The sequence below is a fragment of the Gopherus evgoodei genome, chromosome 2 (assembly GCF_007399415.2).
Source record: "Gopherus evgoodei ecotype Sinaloan lineage chromosome 2, rGopEvg1_v1.p, whole genome shotgun sequence".
In the NCBI taxonomy this organism is placed as follows: domain Eukaryota; kingdom Metazoa; phylum Chordata; order Testudines; family Testudinidae; genus Gopherus; species Gopherus evgoodei.
This window is the reverse complement of record NC_044323.1, coordinates 192,195,312-192,211,172: the sequence shown is the minus strand read 5'-3', so window position 1 is coordinate 192,211,172 and position 15,861 is coordinate 192,195,312. Positions and strand designations below refer to the sequence as shown.

The 15,861-nt window shown below is 41.0% G+C and overlaps 1 protein-coding gene across 3 annotated transcripts in view; it reads right to left on the bottom strand.

The window, feature by feature from the left end:
- MBP (myelin basic protein) overlaps positions 1 to 15,509 on the bottom strand; it is a 170,106-nt gene extending 154,597 nt beyond the window's left edge. The window contains exon 1 of one of the 3 annotated variants that reach the window (XM_030552607.1): positions 15,166 to 15,509. Coding sequence is in view for 1 of the 3 variants with exons in the window: in XM_030552608.1 (XP_030408468.1) it covers positions 15,166 to 15,204 (39 nt within the window). In the remaining 2 variants the exon portion in view is untranslated. The remainder of the gene's footprint in view (positions 1 to 15,165) is intronic. The other 2 variants (XM_030552608.1, XM_030552609.1) reach the window with 2 other exon arrangements.
- Positions 15,510 to 15,861: the final 352 nt, after the last annotated feature.

The following is a 15,861-nucleotide window of genomic DNA, read 5'->3' as shown; positions in this document are numbered from 1 at the left end:
TCTGGCAATTTTGTTAAAACTGAGGGTTGAATTTATTTACTTAACTAGAAAAAAAAATATTTCTACAAGAAGTTATTTAGACTTGGCATGCAATTTTATACTTCAGAAATAATCTATGTGGCAAAACAAAATAGAAGAGATGAACATTTATAAAATGCCCTTAAATCTGTCACAGAATTTTTATATGTTAACACCTTGCCCTTCCCTCTGTCCCCTCTACACCACTAAAAGTGCTGTCCTTATTTTGAATGTTTTTATCTATTATCTATTTTGGTGGTGAAACATGCACTAAGATTTGGGACATACTACAAGATTGCGCTTTTTGGAATTCTTTTAAAATAAAAATAATGTCTGAGTCCATCATTTAATTCACTTTCCATCTCATCTCTGATATGTCTGTTGCAATTACATTTTTAAGAACCCCTTTTATAGCACACATTAGTAACCGTTTGGTCATTTCTCATGGGAGTTTACCATGAGAAAAACGTCATGAAATATTCACAGCCTAACTTTATAGATGACACTTTAAGGTTCATTAAATGTCATCCACCACGACTTGGATACCTGGGGGTTTTCGTAGCCTAAAATATAATGCATGGCATAAAGCGAGCATCTAGAACGTAGTTCATAATCATGCATAGACAAAAGTTGGACTACGATCATGTGGTGGAATCACTTTCACAAAATACATAAATTGAACCCATGAACAATGGTAACTTTATCAAGGAGCAAGAAGCAGCCGACATTTAAGGTATGACCCTGAAAGGTGCAGAGTGCCTCTTGTGAGGTTTTGGACATGCTCAGCTCTCAGTGTAATCACTGTGAATTGATGATGCTCAGTACCAGGCAAGCTGTGCTCAGCACCTTGCAGGAGGAGGTTCTTTCAGATCACAGAATGAGTTCAGCTTTGCCAACTCCCAATTTTATTGAGTCTCATGATATTTGGTGTTTTTCTTCTAATCCCCAGCTCTTGGGTGATGCAATTACGTGAGAATCTCAGTTTTCATTGTTAAAGTAAGTTTCTAGGTTCTCATGGTTGTAGAGAAAAGTTTTAAAGCATAAGCCTAAAGGCTCAAGACCAGAAGGCAAATAAAAAGAACCCAAAACATTAAAAAAAAATATTATGACTTTTAAGCCAAATAATGATTTTCCAGGATTACCTCAATATTTGTAATGCCTGGGGTTGGCTACGCCTCTGAATCAAAAAAATTATCTCTGTGGAACAGCAATCATACAAACAGAAAATCAGGAGCCACACCGTAAGAAGGGAAAGGCTACAGATAGTCATTATACTATTTGTAATTGATAATACCATCTCTCCTATTATGGAAAATTTAAAAATATATTAAGAATCCTGAGCATTGTGGTCTGCATGAAATGTACCAGACACTACTATGTTCCATCAATAGGCATAAATCTCTGTTACATATTATCTTTATTAAGTGTGTCTTGCCCTTTTCACTGAAGCCCCGCAGAGGGATACCACACTATACAGAAAAGATGAAAAACAAAAGACCTTGCAAAGCAAATCATGATTACAAGCAGTGAGGAATAGCATGTGAGCCCCTCCCCAAAACTTGTACCATACATAAAACATACGGATTTCTCCAGCACACACAATACAACTGCAACTCTGCTTTTGTGGCTACTAGTTAAAATCTTCCCTGGGGATTAAAATTCCACCTGCAGTCAACTGGTTAAAGAGATCCTATCATTCAGGAATGAGAGAAACAGCACATAAACTGTAATACTATTTTAATATAGGATCATCTGATTCTCGTCAAGCAGGAAAAGAAAAAAAGACTGCAACCCACAGTTCACAAGTCAGTATTACTGTTTTGCAAGCCAAAATTAAGACTAGCTTTTCAATGGCAACAGTTCAATAGCTACTGACATGCTGTTAAAAATTTAAAGGTAAGTTTTCCGGGAGGGTTTGCTCTGTTTTCTTCATTTCAGGCCCTGATCTATTGGACAACGTTATCTTAAAAAAAAAAAAAAAAAAAGGGGGGGGGGGGGAGGGGAAGGAAGAGAATTATTCCATACCCTCCAGGTGAATAGTGCTGGGTCAGATTGTACTGATGACAGCTATGCAAAAACTTTAGTACATCTCTCTCTACTTTCCACAAACAACTGACAGCAAATCAATAGTGCAGATAAAAACTTTCAAGAAGTCAGTGTTAGGAAAGGTTCTATTTGCAGCAACTACAAATTTTATTTAAGAAGAAGCCCCCAGGAAATGATACAGTAGCAATCATCACTTCGGTCAAACCTTGGAAAGGAAGCATATTGAAGAGGACAACGCTAATCTCCCCAACAAGAGCCAAACTATCTGGTAAAAAAAGTTATGTTTTCCTCTAAATGTCAGTTCTCAAACTAAAAAAAACGCCATGAACAAAATATCAATATTTCATTCTCCTTCTGCTTTTCTAAAGGCAACACTGAAAAGCTGCCCACCTCAGGAAAGGAAGAACAGGTGCTGCTGACACATGAATCACACCAGGCAACTATAATCAAAACTAGGCCTTTTCATAATTATTGTTTCATGTCCATTCTTGTACAGATACTCCTGTTGAACTAAATTACTTGAGGAGCTGATCAGAGGTCCAGACATCAAATCCCTAATTATAGTATTTTTCAATGACTAATTGCTTAAAAGATCAACTTAGAATAGTCTCTCTCACCAACAAAGATTGGTCCAATAAAAGATATTGCCTTGTCTCTCAAATGAAATAGGGCAGCTCAGTGTCCTGACGGTGGAGCTCTATACTGTCAGGTCAGAATTTGATTCCCACTGCTAGTCATTAATTTTTCAAGAAGGCAGAAGCTGGCAGTGCTAGAAAACCAGCATGTAGACTAGAAAACCAGCATGATGTCAATGGGAGTTAGGTACCTAAATACTTTTGAGGTTCTGGTCATGGAGCTCCATATTGTTATCAGAGATCTGTATAGCCTACAGCATGTTGTCTCGGTCAAGTGCATGACTCAGTTTAAGACAAAACCACAACTCCTTAATATTTCATGTCTTGAGTTGTACTGGGTAATTGCTCATCAACTCCAAAGGCACTGAAAGATAAGATACTGCAGGGTTCTAATCCTCTTCCTTAACACTCTTCTTGTAAATGGGGCCATTGTGGGGGTTAGTAAGATGAGTTTGGCATAGATTTTTAATGATACTTAGGCATTGCTGCAGTCATCATAGCAACCTCTGATTTAGAAGACCAAGTCTCATTTTAAAAAGGGATTTTTAAGACTGATGAGTCTAAATCTTAAGTTCCTAAGTGCCTACATTACTTTTGAAAATGAGGCAGGCTCCCAAACCAGTTGGACATTACAACACTGAGCACAGCAATGCTTGGAGACCTTTAAAAATCTTTATGCAGAGTTGTTGTAGCCATGCTGGTCCCAAAATATTAAAGCAGCAAGAATGGTGAGATAATATCTTTTATTGGAACAACATCTATTGGTAAGAGAATAAGCTCAAAAGCTTGTCTCTCTCACCCACAGAAGATGGCCCAGTAAAAGATGTTACCTCACCCACTTTGTCCATTTAAAAATCTAGACCTTTGGCTGCAGTTCTATCAGAATGTTGATGACACTAAGGTTTATTAATAGATATGTAAATTTTAAGTTCAGAAGGGACCATTATTTAATCTGTTTTTACCTCCTGCATAACCCATGCCAGATAATGTGTGTCTCCATCTCAACTGATCAAGCAGGCAGAGCTGAGAGACAAAGGCACTGATAAAAAGCAACAATGAGTCCTGTGTCACTTTAAAGACGAACAGGTGTATTGGAGCATAAGCTTTCATGGGTAGATACCCACTTTGTCAGATGCATGTGATGAGACCCAGCTGCTCAATCCAAACAAGATGGTGGTGTTGCTGGTAGGTTAAGAGAAACAACCAGAGGAGCTGGCAAAAATATCTGCCCTATGACTAAGGGCACTCAACTTGCATTGCTAACTTGAGTTTACAACTTGGCTGTCCGTCTAGGCTAGGATTACCAGATAGCAAATGTGAAAAAATGGGACAGGGGATAGCAGGTAATAGGCGCCTCTAAAAGAAAAAGTCCTAAAAAAACAGGATTGTCCCTTTAAAAACAGGACATCTGGTCACCTTAGTCAAGACTAACAGCTGCACTTAGGTCACATGCCAGAAGTGGTCAGAAAGGCATTTTTCAAACTGTGCCTGGCTAGGCGGGACCAGCCTTTTGTTTTGGATGAGGCTCTTGCTACTATCATCTGTGCTTTTGTCACATTAGATTACTGCAATGTGGTCTACATGGGACTCCATCTTAAATCAAATGAGAAGCCAGAACTGGTAGAGGAGGCAGCTGCCCACTTGATTTGCAGGGCATTCCACAGAAAGCACCTAACACTTGCCCTCAGAGTTTTGCACTGGTTAACTGTGAACTCCTAGATAGATTTTTTTTTTAATGGTGTTTGTTTTGACCAGTGAAGCACTAAATGGCCTTGGACCAGCCTACCTGAGAGATGGCCTCTAACACCATGATACACTGCCACAGCTGGTTGCACGCATTTTAGAATCGCTTTGATATTACAGAGGAGCAGCAGCTGGCAGGGTGTTCTCTGTAAGGACCTTAGGGCTCTGAAATGCCCTCTCTACCCCTGATCTGAAATAGCCTGATTTGCTGACTTTCAGGACATGCTACAGATCCCATTTGTTTCACCTGTTTTTTGAAAAAGAGGTAGGGGGTGGTGAATGAGGTGTTAGCATTTATATGCTGCTTCTTAGCAGAAGAGGCGAGTTTGACTGTTTGGTTTTGTAATTTCAAACAACTGGCAGGGTGCTCAGAGCCTGTGTACAAGCTTTGTTTCCAAGAAAAGATATGTATTTCCTTGATATGTAGAAGAAATGAAACAATTATACTTTGTGTTTGCACTTTACAAATCCTAAATCTAAAGAAAAAATCTGAAGTCAGAACAAAATTATTCTAATTAAATTAGTTTGTTAACTTCTCATGCTCTCCTGCATGTACTCACAAGAAAGATCAGAATGAAACAAGTGAAAAAATGCATCATCAATCATGGGGAACTTGTAAGAATCTTTGGTTGTTGTTAATTCACATTTTCTTTTTTCTACCAAAACAAACAAACAAAGTCTCCTTTCCATGAAAATGAAGGATCAAGAGCACAGGTTCAGATCAGATACAATGCTCATACATGATGCAGAAGCTTTCTCGAGAACAGCTCTACAATTGCATCTTAATGCTGACCTATAATACACCCTCTTCTACCAGCCCTGCTCCTGCTCCCTCTCCCGCCCATTACAAATCAAATACTGCTAACCATATCAAACTGTGTGACTGTGCCAACTTGTGATACATTTTAAATAGGGATTAGACAGAGTTCAAATTCATGTTCACTTGTGATCCAAAAGTTTGAACTCAATTTAGCAAATGTACTAACAAATACATCATAATATGCTGAGCCCTTTAATATATACACCAACAATTTATTACATTATTCTTTAAAGCGTTCACTGCAATTTTATTTTGTCCTCCCTCCCTCATTTTAGGATCATAATAGTTAGACACAAAAAAACTGCTTACATCCTTAACTACACCTGTCTGGAAGGGCAGGATATCAAACACTGATTTTGGACTCCAAAGACTGAAAAACACTAAACACTTTCAAAAATTTAAAAGAAAAATAAAAAAAAATACAATTCAAGTGGTTTTAAAGAAAATCCTACTTTCTCAAAGTTATAAAACAAGAAATAGAACTGAGTACTATGGGTTAGTAAAATAGAAAAAAAGGCTCCATACTGTGTATTTCTCTCTGTGTGAGTGATAGAGAAAAAAACCCTGATTTGATTTACCTTTCCAGACTACCATCTCTCATTTTCTACCCTTCTACTGCCCTAACATTATTTCTAAAGATAGGAGTAATCAATGGCGAAGTGAAGATTATATGGAAAACTATAAACTTCATCAACAGAATTACTTCAACTTCATTTGAAAAGTTGCTCTGCTGGGCTGTGTCCAAGACATACAACTATACCAGATGGCAGAGCTGGGATTTCATGATTACTGCCATGAACATGAGACTACAGATGGAGCTACACCAGTTGATAACTGAAGATCTAGACCAAGATTTTTAAACCAATCATAAAAAAAAAAAAATTAAAAAATTAAAAAATTCTCATGTTCAGCAATTTATACTAAAACTAAGTAGAATACAACAACTTTTGTCTTAATAATCCTATTTTGTAATTACCTCATGGCCAAGAATGTTTTCCTTTGTACCTGTACAGTATCTGAGTCTTTTAATACAAATGAGCACAACACTGCATTCTGGCCTATCGGATGAAGGTTAAAGCATGTATGATCTACCTGTCACATGCCTCAGTCAGTGAGGATCTCACAACTGGAAGTATGCTGCATAGCAAACAGACACGAGGCTGACTGATAACTGTTGAGCATGCTAACAGGGTGCACTGAGCAATTAATAAGATCAGCTCTTAACATAGTTAGGAGAAGTTTGAAAATAATTTTTTCTTGCCAAGAGTGTAATTCCTTGTTCAACAGAGCTAACAGAACTGCCACATTTCCATCTACCCAATTAGCTTTCACAGTCTTATTCTAAAAGCATATGGATGAATCCCCAATTTGTATTTGTTATGAACACAAATTTACTAATAGTGAAGTTATTTGGAATTGTTCAGGCATTGTTAAAAACAAAACTAAAAACAAAAAACAGCCAGGGTAAAGTCAGAACCTGATATTGCTATATATTCAGCCTCAGTCCAGCTGAACACAGCATTCAAAACCAATCAGGCAGAAATTCGACAAGTATGGGTGTTACGTTTGTATAATTTTGGGTGGTGCCCAGAATGGATCCAAGCAGAGCTGTCCCATCCACAGGGCAGACCGGGGCAATCACCCCCCCCTGTGCTTTGGGGGGCCCCGTGCTTCAGAGGGATGCAGGGTCCAGGGTGACCTGGGGAGTTAGTGGGGGGTCTGGTGCCAGCAGCAGCAACGAGACCCCCAGCCACAGCCACCCTTGCTCCGCCCCTCTACCCTCATTCCACCACCCCACCTCTTTCCAGCTTCTGCCCCCTCCCCTAAGCGATGCTAGGAGAAGCAGAGAGGGGGCAGGCTGGGGCCGGGCTGCTTGCTGCTGCCAGCACCAGGTTCCCTGCAACCCTCCCAGGCCACCCTACATTCAGCATCCCCCGAAGCACGGTAAGCCCAAACACCGGTGTAGCCGGGCTCACGTTCCTAAATATTGGTAGAGCACCACACGCCTACATAACTCGCTACCTATGGACACAAGGGCTTCCATTATGGTTTTGTTTGAGATCATTGCTCTCCCTATCAGAAGGTAATATCAGAGGAACTTCTGTATGCAACACTAATACAGCAAAACAGATTCTCCAGAGCAAAGAAAATGCACAATGTCTTAGGTGATGTCTGATCACAACATCTGATAGTTTGCATTCAACAAAGCTTTTTGTTTTGTTTTTAAAAACTGGATTTACCACATCCTTAATTTAGTGCTTGTGAAAATGAGAGCCATACACTAACATTGCCTAGCACTAAAAACACAAAGGACCTTGCTGAGAAGTTTTTCATAGTGTGCTGCTAATGCACTCAAATCCTGACCTACAATGTTCCTGGAGAATTCTAAACTGTTTTGAACAGAAAATTCATATCACGCCAAATTCTCAGGTGGCTTTGTGATTAGGGAAGTAAAATGTTAACTGGTTAACCGATAAGCATCAGTGTTACCAGTAACATATTCAGTTAATGTTTAAATGCCTAATGTGCACATTAAAAATGCCACAGCAATACCATTTCATAGCGTACCAGGAACTAGGTTTCGCACTGTTAGGAGTTGGGACCATTGCTATGGAACAGGAACTACAGGTGCGGGGGGGTGCTTTAGCACCCCCCACCTCACACACACAACCCTAGTTCCCAAACGTATGCTGTGAACTCCTTCATGTTTAAAAAGAAACCGTTTAAACTATTAAAATTGTATCAGTTAAATGTTTAAAAACGTTATTCACAGCCTTATTTATGATATGAGCAAAAACCCATTAGGGACTAGGTTTAATTTGTACAATATTTGCGACCTAAGCGACTTTCAAAACTCATGTCTACAGAGATTAAACATTTAGCCACTATGCCACCCAGGTGTGGCCTGTAATATTAAATGACACTTGTATATAAATTTTTCACTGACCGAAAGATACATCATTCAGATATAGTATTATCTAGTCTTTACTGGTAAAAACAGTCACCTTGATTTAGGCCCAAGATTTCAGTTTTGACTTTATAAATATGTCTACAACATAATATGATAAATAAAATTAATATTTAATTAGGAAAACAAAAACAAAAAACATGCAACCTGATACTTTTCTTTCACAGTATTTTTACCTTGGTGGATCATAGTTAAATTACATTGTATCAACATCCATTAAATGTTTATCTGTAAAGCCATGAGAACTTCTAGATGTTTAAAATGTTTAAACATTACTGTGCAGTTTTGTGAAAAATCTTGCAGTATTGACTAGAAATAGCCTATATACAAAATAGCAACTCTCTAAGATGAGAGAAATGTTTTAAAAAAAAAATCAAGCAGATGTTCATAAATAGTTAAATATATATACACATACTAGGACTGTAGATCAATCACAGTTAACTCACACAACTAAAAAATTACAATTAAAAAAATCATCAGTTTTAATCACCTTGTTAAACAATAGAATACCAATTGAAATTTACTAAATATTTTTGGATGTTCTTCTACATTTTCAAATATATTGATTTCAATTACAACATAGAGTATAAAGTGTGCACTACTCACTATATTTTTATTACAAATATTTTCACTGTAAAATGATAAACAAAAGAAACTATTTTTCAGTTCACCTCATACAAGTACTGTAGTGCAATCTTTTATTGTGAAAGTGCAACTTACAAATGTAGATTTTGTTACATAACTGCACTCAAAAACAAAACAATTCAAAGCTTTAGAGCCTACAAATCCACTCAGTCCTACTTCTCATTCAGCCAATTGCTAAGACAGACAACTTTGTTTACATTTATGGGAGATAATGCTGCCCACTTGTTATTTACATCACCAGAAAGTGAGAACAGGCGTTTGCATGGGAATTGTGTAGCCAGCATTGCAAAGTATTTATGTGCCAGATATGCTAAACGTGCCTATGTCCTTTCATGCTTCAGCCATTCCAGAAGACATACTTCCATGCTAATGACACTCATTAAAAAAAAAAAAAAGAAAAAAAAAGAAATAATGCCCACTATCCTCCCTGTCAATCAGGGTGTCATTTGTCAACTCAATCGTCACATTCAGGCTGTGTGTTAATCTTGCTGCATTTTCCTGAATAACTCCTCTAAGATTATGGCCTTTCCTCTGTGTCCACACAACTAAAACTCTCATCGAAGTTCATCATCATCCTCTTGTGCGTCTACTCTTGCAACTTCCTTTTCTCTGGTTTTGACAATCCCAAATTATGCTACCTCTATCTATTCAAAACATTGCTGCCTGTGTCATTGTTCAGATTTGTTGCTTCACTCACGTCACTTCTCTCTTTGACTCACTCTTCTCTATTACATCAGACAAACTATGTCTTAATTTATAAAGCTCTTTACAATCTCCCTCTGCTCCATCTACCATCTTTTGTGCACTACCAAGATGTCTGTTCACAACTCTGCTTTGCCTATGATGCTGGCCTTCACCACCCATCTATTACATTTCCAAACAAGCACCTTTGCTCTTGCTCTCATGCTGCCCCCCATGCATGCGAGTTGCTCTCTGTAACCATCTGCAAAGCCACCTCATTTTCCTTGTTCAAATCATTCCTTAAAAATTCCCCATCTGCTGTGATGCCTACAAAAAAACTTGACAATGGTTTAGCAGCTGGTGTGCTCATCATGTGGATCAGTTCTGTCTCACTGTTTTCTTGTGCTTCCCCAATCTGTTTGTTGCATCCACCTTACACTCAGATTGCAAGTGCCTCGGGTCAGGGACAGTCTTTGTTTTATGTTTGAACATTGTTAAGCATAATGGGGCCCTGCTCCATGACTGGGGGCCTAGGTGTTCCCATAATACAAAACAACAACAATCCAATTCCCCTTGAAGTCTATGGAAAGAGTACCACTGACTTCAGTAGGAATTTGATCAGAGTCTCAAAAACACAGCTTGGCTTTTTATATTGACCACTGAATTGTCTTGCATTTTAAACTGTTTGCAGCAGCTAGCATGCCCCACAGGATAAGCATTAATACAACAAATTATTGCAAGTATACCACTGAGGTTTAATATAATCTACCTAGGCTTTTCTACCACGCCCATCATTCCAGTATCTGAGGCCTCAAATCAACAGAGCATTTAAACATATGCTTACCTCTACCCTAATTTTCATAGTGGTAGCTGTGTGTGTCTGTATCAGCAAAAACAACGAGGAGTCCTTGTGGCACCTTAGAGACTAACAAATTTATTTGGGCATAAGTGTTCATGTGCTAGAACCCACTTCATCAGATGCATGAAGTGGAAAATACAGAGGCAGGTATAAATACTTGAAAGGATGGTGTTCAGTTTGCAAATTAATTCCAGTTCTGCAGTTTCACACTGTAGTCTGTTTTTGAAGGGGTTTTTTTGTTGAAGAATTGCCACTTTTAGGTCTGTTATTGAGTGACCAGAGATACTGTAGTTTTCTCCTACTGGTTTTTTAATGTTATGATTCCTGATGTCAGATGTGTGTCCATTTATTCTTCTGCGTAGAGACTGTCCGATTTGGCCAATGTATATGGCAGAGGGGCATTGCTGACACATGAATTACCAATGTGATATATGCCATCACCTATTTCCCCCCCGCCCCATACTAATTTCCCCCTACTGTTAATCACACCTTCTTGACAGCTGTGTCGCTAAAAGGTGTGTAGTGTAGACACAGCCTTATATCATAAACTCTTCAGGGCAGGGACTGTCATTTCACCTGTACTGTATACCGTCTAGCACCATTTTGGGCTAAAAAAATAATAAATAATGCCCTCTTGGATCCTGTGCATAATGCAATCAGTTTCTAATCCTTCAATAAATGCTCAGAACTCACTTTTGTTTAGTTTTTCAGTGACGACCCCACTTCTGCTTTCTTTCCTGATACGGCTCCTTCAAGCCCTAAAACACAGTATTCCACTGCATTAAGAAACTAGACAAACCAATATTTCAAAAATACACAGCATGCCAATGGTCCGCGCTGCATGCAAATGTTACTGTAATCATTTATTCTGACATGATTCACTAGTTTTAGGATTCACTTGGAATTTGTGTACAAAGTGAGTAACAGTATATCCATCCCATCTCTAAATAAAAGCCATTACATGTACACACTGAACTAGACATGAAACTTAAAAAGTTACTCAACTACATTCATAACAAGGAAAAGGAAATAAAAATCACAATGCGAATCAATCTTTCCACCAGTGACAATACATGATAGTATTAAGAAAAACAATCAGTAAGCTGTAACTGAAAAGCGAGCCAGGTCACAGAGCAGATCCAATCTGCAGAGATCTCAGACAACCCTATCCTAAGCTATCAAAGTTACGTTACCTGCAACACCAATATCTTTCAAGGAAATCTCTCTTCTCTCTGTCTTTTTCAGACAATTTTTTATTTTCATTTAATCTAATCAGTACCAGCGTCACTAAATTTGCAAGTCTAAAGTATTTGGCAAAATGTTTAATATATGCAGCACTGTGATTGTGCGCATTTGTAGTTTATTCATACCTATATTTTGGTGACAGCTGTAGTTGAGGCCTACTGCACTGATCATAAGAGTTTAGAGTCAGGAGATCTGAAATTTAGTCCTGACTCTGCCACTGAGTAATTGTGGAACCTTGGACAAATCATTTAAGATCTGTTACCCCATCAGTGAAAACAGAAATAATACTTGCCCATGTTTGTAAAGCACTTTAAAAACCTATGGATGAAAAGTATTATATATGGAGGGAGTGGTGACAGGTACTTATTGTAATTACAGTACCTGTGGTTTTTTTTTTAAGAGGATATAAGCGATTAGGTGACTGTGAACCAAAGCATTGCATCTCATTCAATAGGCACATGGAGCTGGGTTTAGGAGTCACCATTTAGGAATGAAAGTCCAAAGAGAGAACAAGTTTGTTCTGAGAATTCTCATTGGCATCCAAGACTAAACAGCTCAGTTTGCATATTAGCGATTTAAACAAGAACATATTGGAACTTCTAGTCATTAAGCATAACATGATAGATTTTTGGAAAGAGCCAAGGCAACAATGCCAAGTCAAACTGTGACTAGTTACTGTTATAATCTGTAGTAATTCAACTATTTTTGCAAAACTAGGCCTCTATTTTTTGGTTTTCAGGGCAAGTGATGAACTTAAGTATTTCCCCTTTTGTCCTTCGCGTTGTACTTGTTATTAGCCTCACTTGGCCTATAAAACAACATATTTGTTTATGGAGTTTCTCCCACCTTTGCAGAGTTGTTTGTCATGACAAAACAACAAACAACTATTCTTTGTCTTTTTCTCATGACATATCAACTTCCTTTAACTGCTTGATCTATGGTCTAATACAGGGGCAGGCAACTTATGGCACATGTGCCGAAGGCGTGCGGCACGTGAGCTGATTTTCAGTGGCACTCACATTGCCCTGGTCCTGACCACCAGTCCGGGGAGCTCTGCATTTTAATTTAAATTTTAAATGAAGCTTCTTGTAAATAAGGTTTTTAATATGTTTTTTACATACAACAATAGTTTAGCTATAGGTTATAGACTTATAGAAAGAGACCTAAAAACATTAAAATGTATTACTGGAATGCAAAACCTTAAACTAGAGTAAATAAATGAAGACTCGGCACACCAATTCTGAAAGGTTGTCGACTCCTGGTCTAATACAATCAAAGCTTAATGAAAGTCCACTTAAGGCACTAATTTAAATGGTTCTTTATTCATTTGTGACCCTCTAATTGTCACATGTGCAGTATTATACTATATTCTATTGGCTCTCAGTAAAAACTGTACAACCCATAGATCCACCTACCCAGTTACTCACCTACTTTCTCAATGCTCATTAGTTTAAAATATGAAAAATATATAATCCATGACTCTTGACAGCTGTGGCCAACATTTTCCTTGCCAATTAATTACTTTGGAGATATTTTTATGCCTTCTTTGGAGTTTTTATTTTCAGCTCATCTGCCAACACAAATCAATACTGTACTAAGGTAAGAGAAATGTGTTTTACTGGTCTATTATTATACATCTTGTATGACTTTGAGCATTTCAACCTCTTCCTCCCATTCATGAATTTCAAGTCCTTGTGCTGGGCTGTCCAACAGTTACACCACTTTATGTACCACAGTGACCTAGCAGTGTTCCATGCATCTTATTAATCTCAGCAGTATCGAAATGTTAAACTAATATTGTAAAAATCCATATAAAATGAATACATTTTAATATATTCTTATCACTTGAGGGTCAATCCTGCTCCCATTAAATGGAGAGGGAAACCTCCACTGATGCAGGATCATGTCTTTGGTGTTTCTGATTTTGGCGATTTTATTATGCATTCTCTTTTGGTAATTTTCTCCATATATGGGGGGGGAGGGAAAAATCAAACCCTCAAATGTAATATCTCATCAGCTGAAAGACTGGATTGGGTGCTCCCAATGCACTATCCACTCCCCTCTGTATTTGATTTAAAACAACAGAACACACATTTATCATTTCCCCGCTAAGGATAAAAGAAAAATCACACATTGACTTCTTGCATGTGTGTGCTACTTATTTGTAAGTGTAAGATCAACATACCTACTGCTGCTACAGAATGAATGTTAACACTAAAATACTTTAAAATTAACAAGTCCACAGCTACAAATGCATGAACCGCTTAAAAATCAAATAAATCCTCGAGTGAGAGCTTTGACAGCTATGCAATAAACTAGAGTTACTATAGAGTCTCATCCTACCAGAAATCCCAGTACAACACACAAACAGAAAACACTGATGACAGCAAGAGAGAGCAAAGGCCATCCACCACGTGAGCATTCAAAGACCCAAAAGGGAGTGCGTTTCCTGCGAGTGCAGACAGAAGGAACCACAAATGCACTTACACTGGGCGATACACCACCCTTCGGCAGCTAGCAGCGAGGGCGGGACAAGCACGTTCCTGCTACCGAGCCCAGTAGCTTTGTAAGTAAAGTATCAAGTAAAGTTCAAGTGCATGGCGAGCCTCTGGGCGGCCGGAGGCGGCCAGGTGAGCTGGGCATCAGTGGCAGGCAGGCGGCCCCGCCCCCTCATTAGCTGGCGCTTGCGGCTGGGCTGCAGCTGATTGCACTAGGCGAGAGGTTTGTTTTGTTTCGTTTCGTTTTTACTCCGTCCGGACACAGCCCTGAGCTGAAACCGGAAATCCACGGGCTTGATCCCTCTGCCTCTCGGGCTCGTATCGCCGGGCCCGCCCCGAGGTGGTGCCGGGGCCGGAGAGTCGATCTGACAGCAAACCCGAAAATGCTGGTGGGGCGGGCAGCGTAGCGCGAGTTCAGCCTGAGCCACGTCCGGGGGCCGCTACCCGCTCCTAACACACACACACACACAGAGCCCGTGGAGCAGCGGGCCAGGACCTGTCCTCCCGTCCCCTCTGAGCGGACCCCTTCTCCGGCCCGCCCCCCGGGGCACCTCCACCCCGGGACCGCAGCCAGGCTGGCGGGCCTCTCTCCCCCGGAAACACCTTTGCTGCCAGCGCAGGAGCGGGCCAAACGCCCGGGAACAGCAGCACGGTGCTTTGTCCCTTGGCAGCCGCTGAGCAGCCGGGCACCTGCACCTGCCTGGCCCGGTGCTGGGGACACCTGTACCAGCGCGCAGGCATCCCAGGGGCCGGCCCCTCTGCCGCCCTCCCCCCGGCGGAGGTCTCTGAACCGGGGCGGGGGGCACCTAATAAAGGGGAGGGCAGCGAGGCAAATACCTCCCCGTCCCCCTTGACAGACCCACCACGTCGTCCCCGCGCCCGCTGCTAATGAAGAGCCCATCGCGGCGGACAACAGCCACGTGTGCAGCCGCCGCCGGGCAGGGGCATTCACCCCAGCCCCGGGGGGCTGAGCAGAGCCAAAGCCATGAAAAACAGTAACAACGCACCCAGCGCGTCCTCTCGGGCTCCGGCGGGGTCTGCGGCATCCACCAGCGGAGAGCGACACCGGGGGGAGACCCCCCCGCAGCAACCCACCCAGGCGGGGGGTACAGGCTGCACCCGCCGCCACAGAGGGGAGGGACGAAGCGCCTCACTCCCCCCAGCAAACCCTGGGCGCTTCCGTCGCTCAGCCAGGAGCTGTGGGTTTGAGACACAATTGCCGGCGTTGCTGCCGTCGCCCAGGTTCTTCCCAAGGTGGTAGCGAGCCCGGGCGCCGCCACCCCAGGTAGCTCCCCCTGCGGCAAGGTAAAGTCACCTGCCGCCGCCTCGCTCCAGCGGAGAGCCGGGGTAATGTGCTGCACCTGGGCTCAGGCGGGCCGCGCGGGTGTCATGTCAGGGCTGGGCGGGGCTGCCGCGCCGCCCCAAACCAGGAAGAAGAACTAGAAAGACACAGACAAGATGAAGCTCCTGGCTCGCTGCTCAGCGTTTCGAGTACAGTGTAGTTGAGTATCAAAGAGCATTATGGGAAATGAAAGCCATGGCTCATGCAGTGGGATAAGCGCTTCTGGGGCTGGGCGAGCGAGGCAAAAGAAACCCCTGATACCTGTCAGAGGTAGTGCAGTGTGTAAGGAAGCGGAAAGGGGGGGAGGGGAAATTATATACTTCACATGTAAAGAAAACACACACAGGTTTGCAAAAAGGCT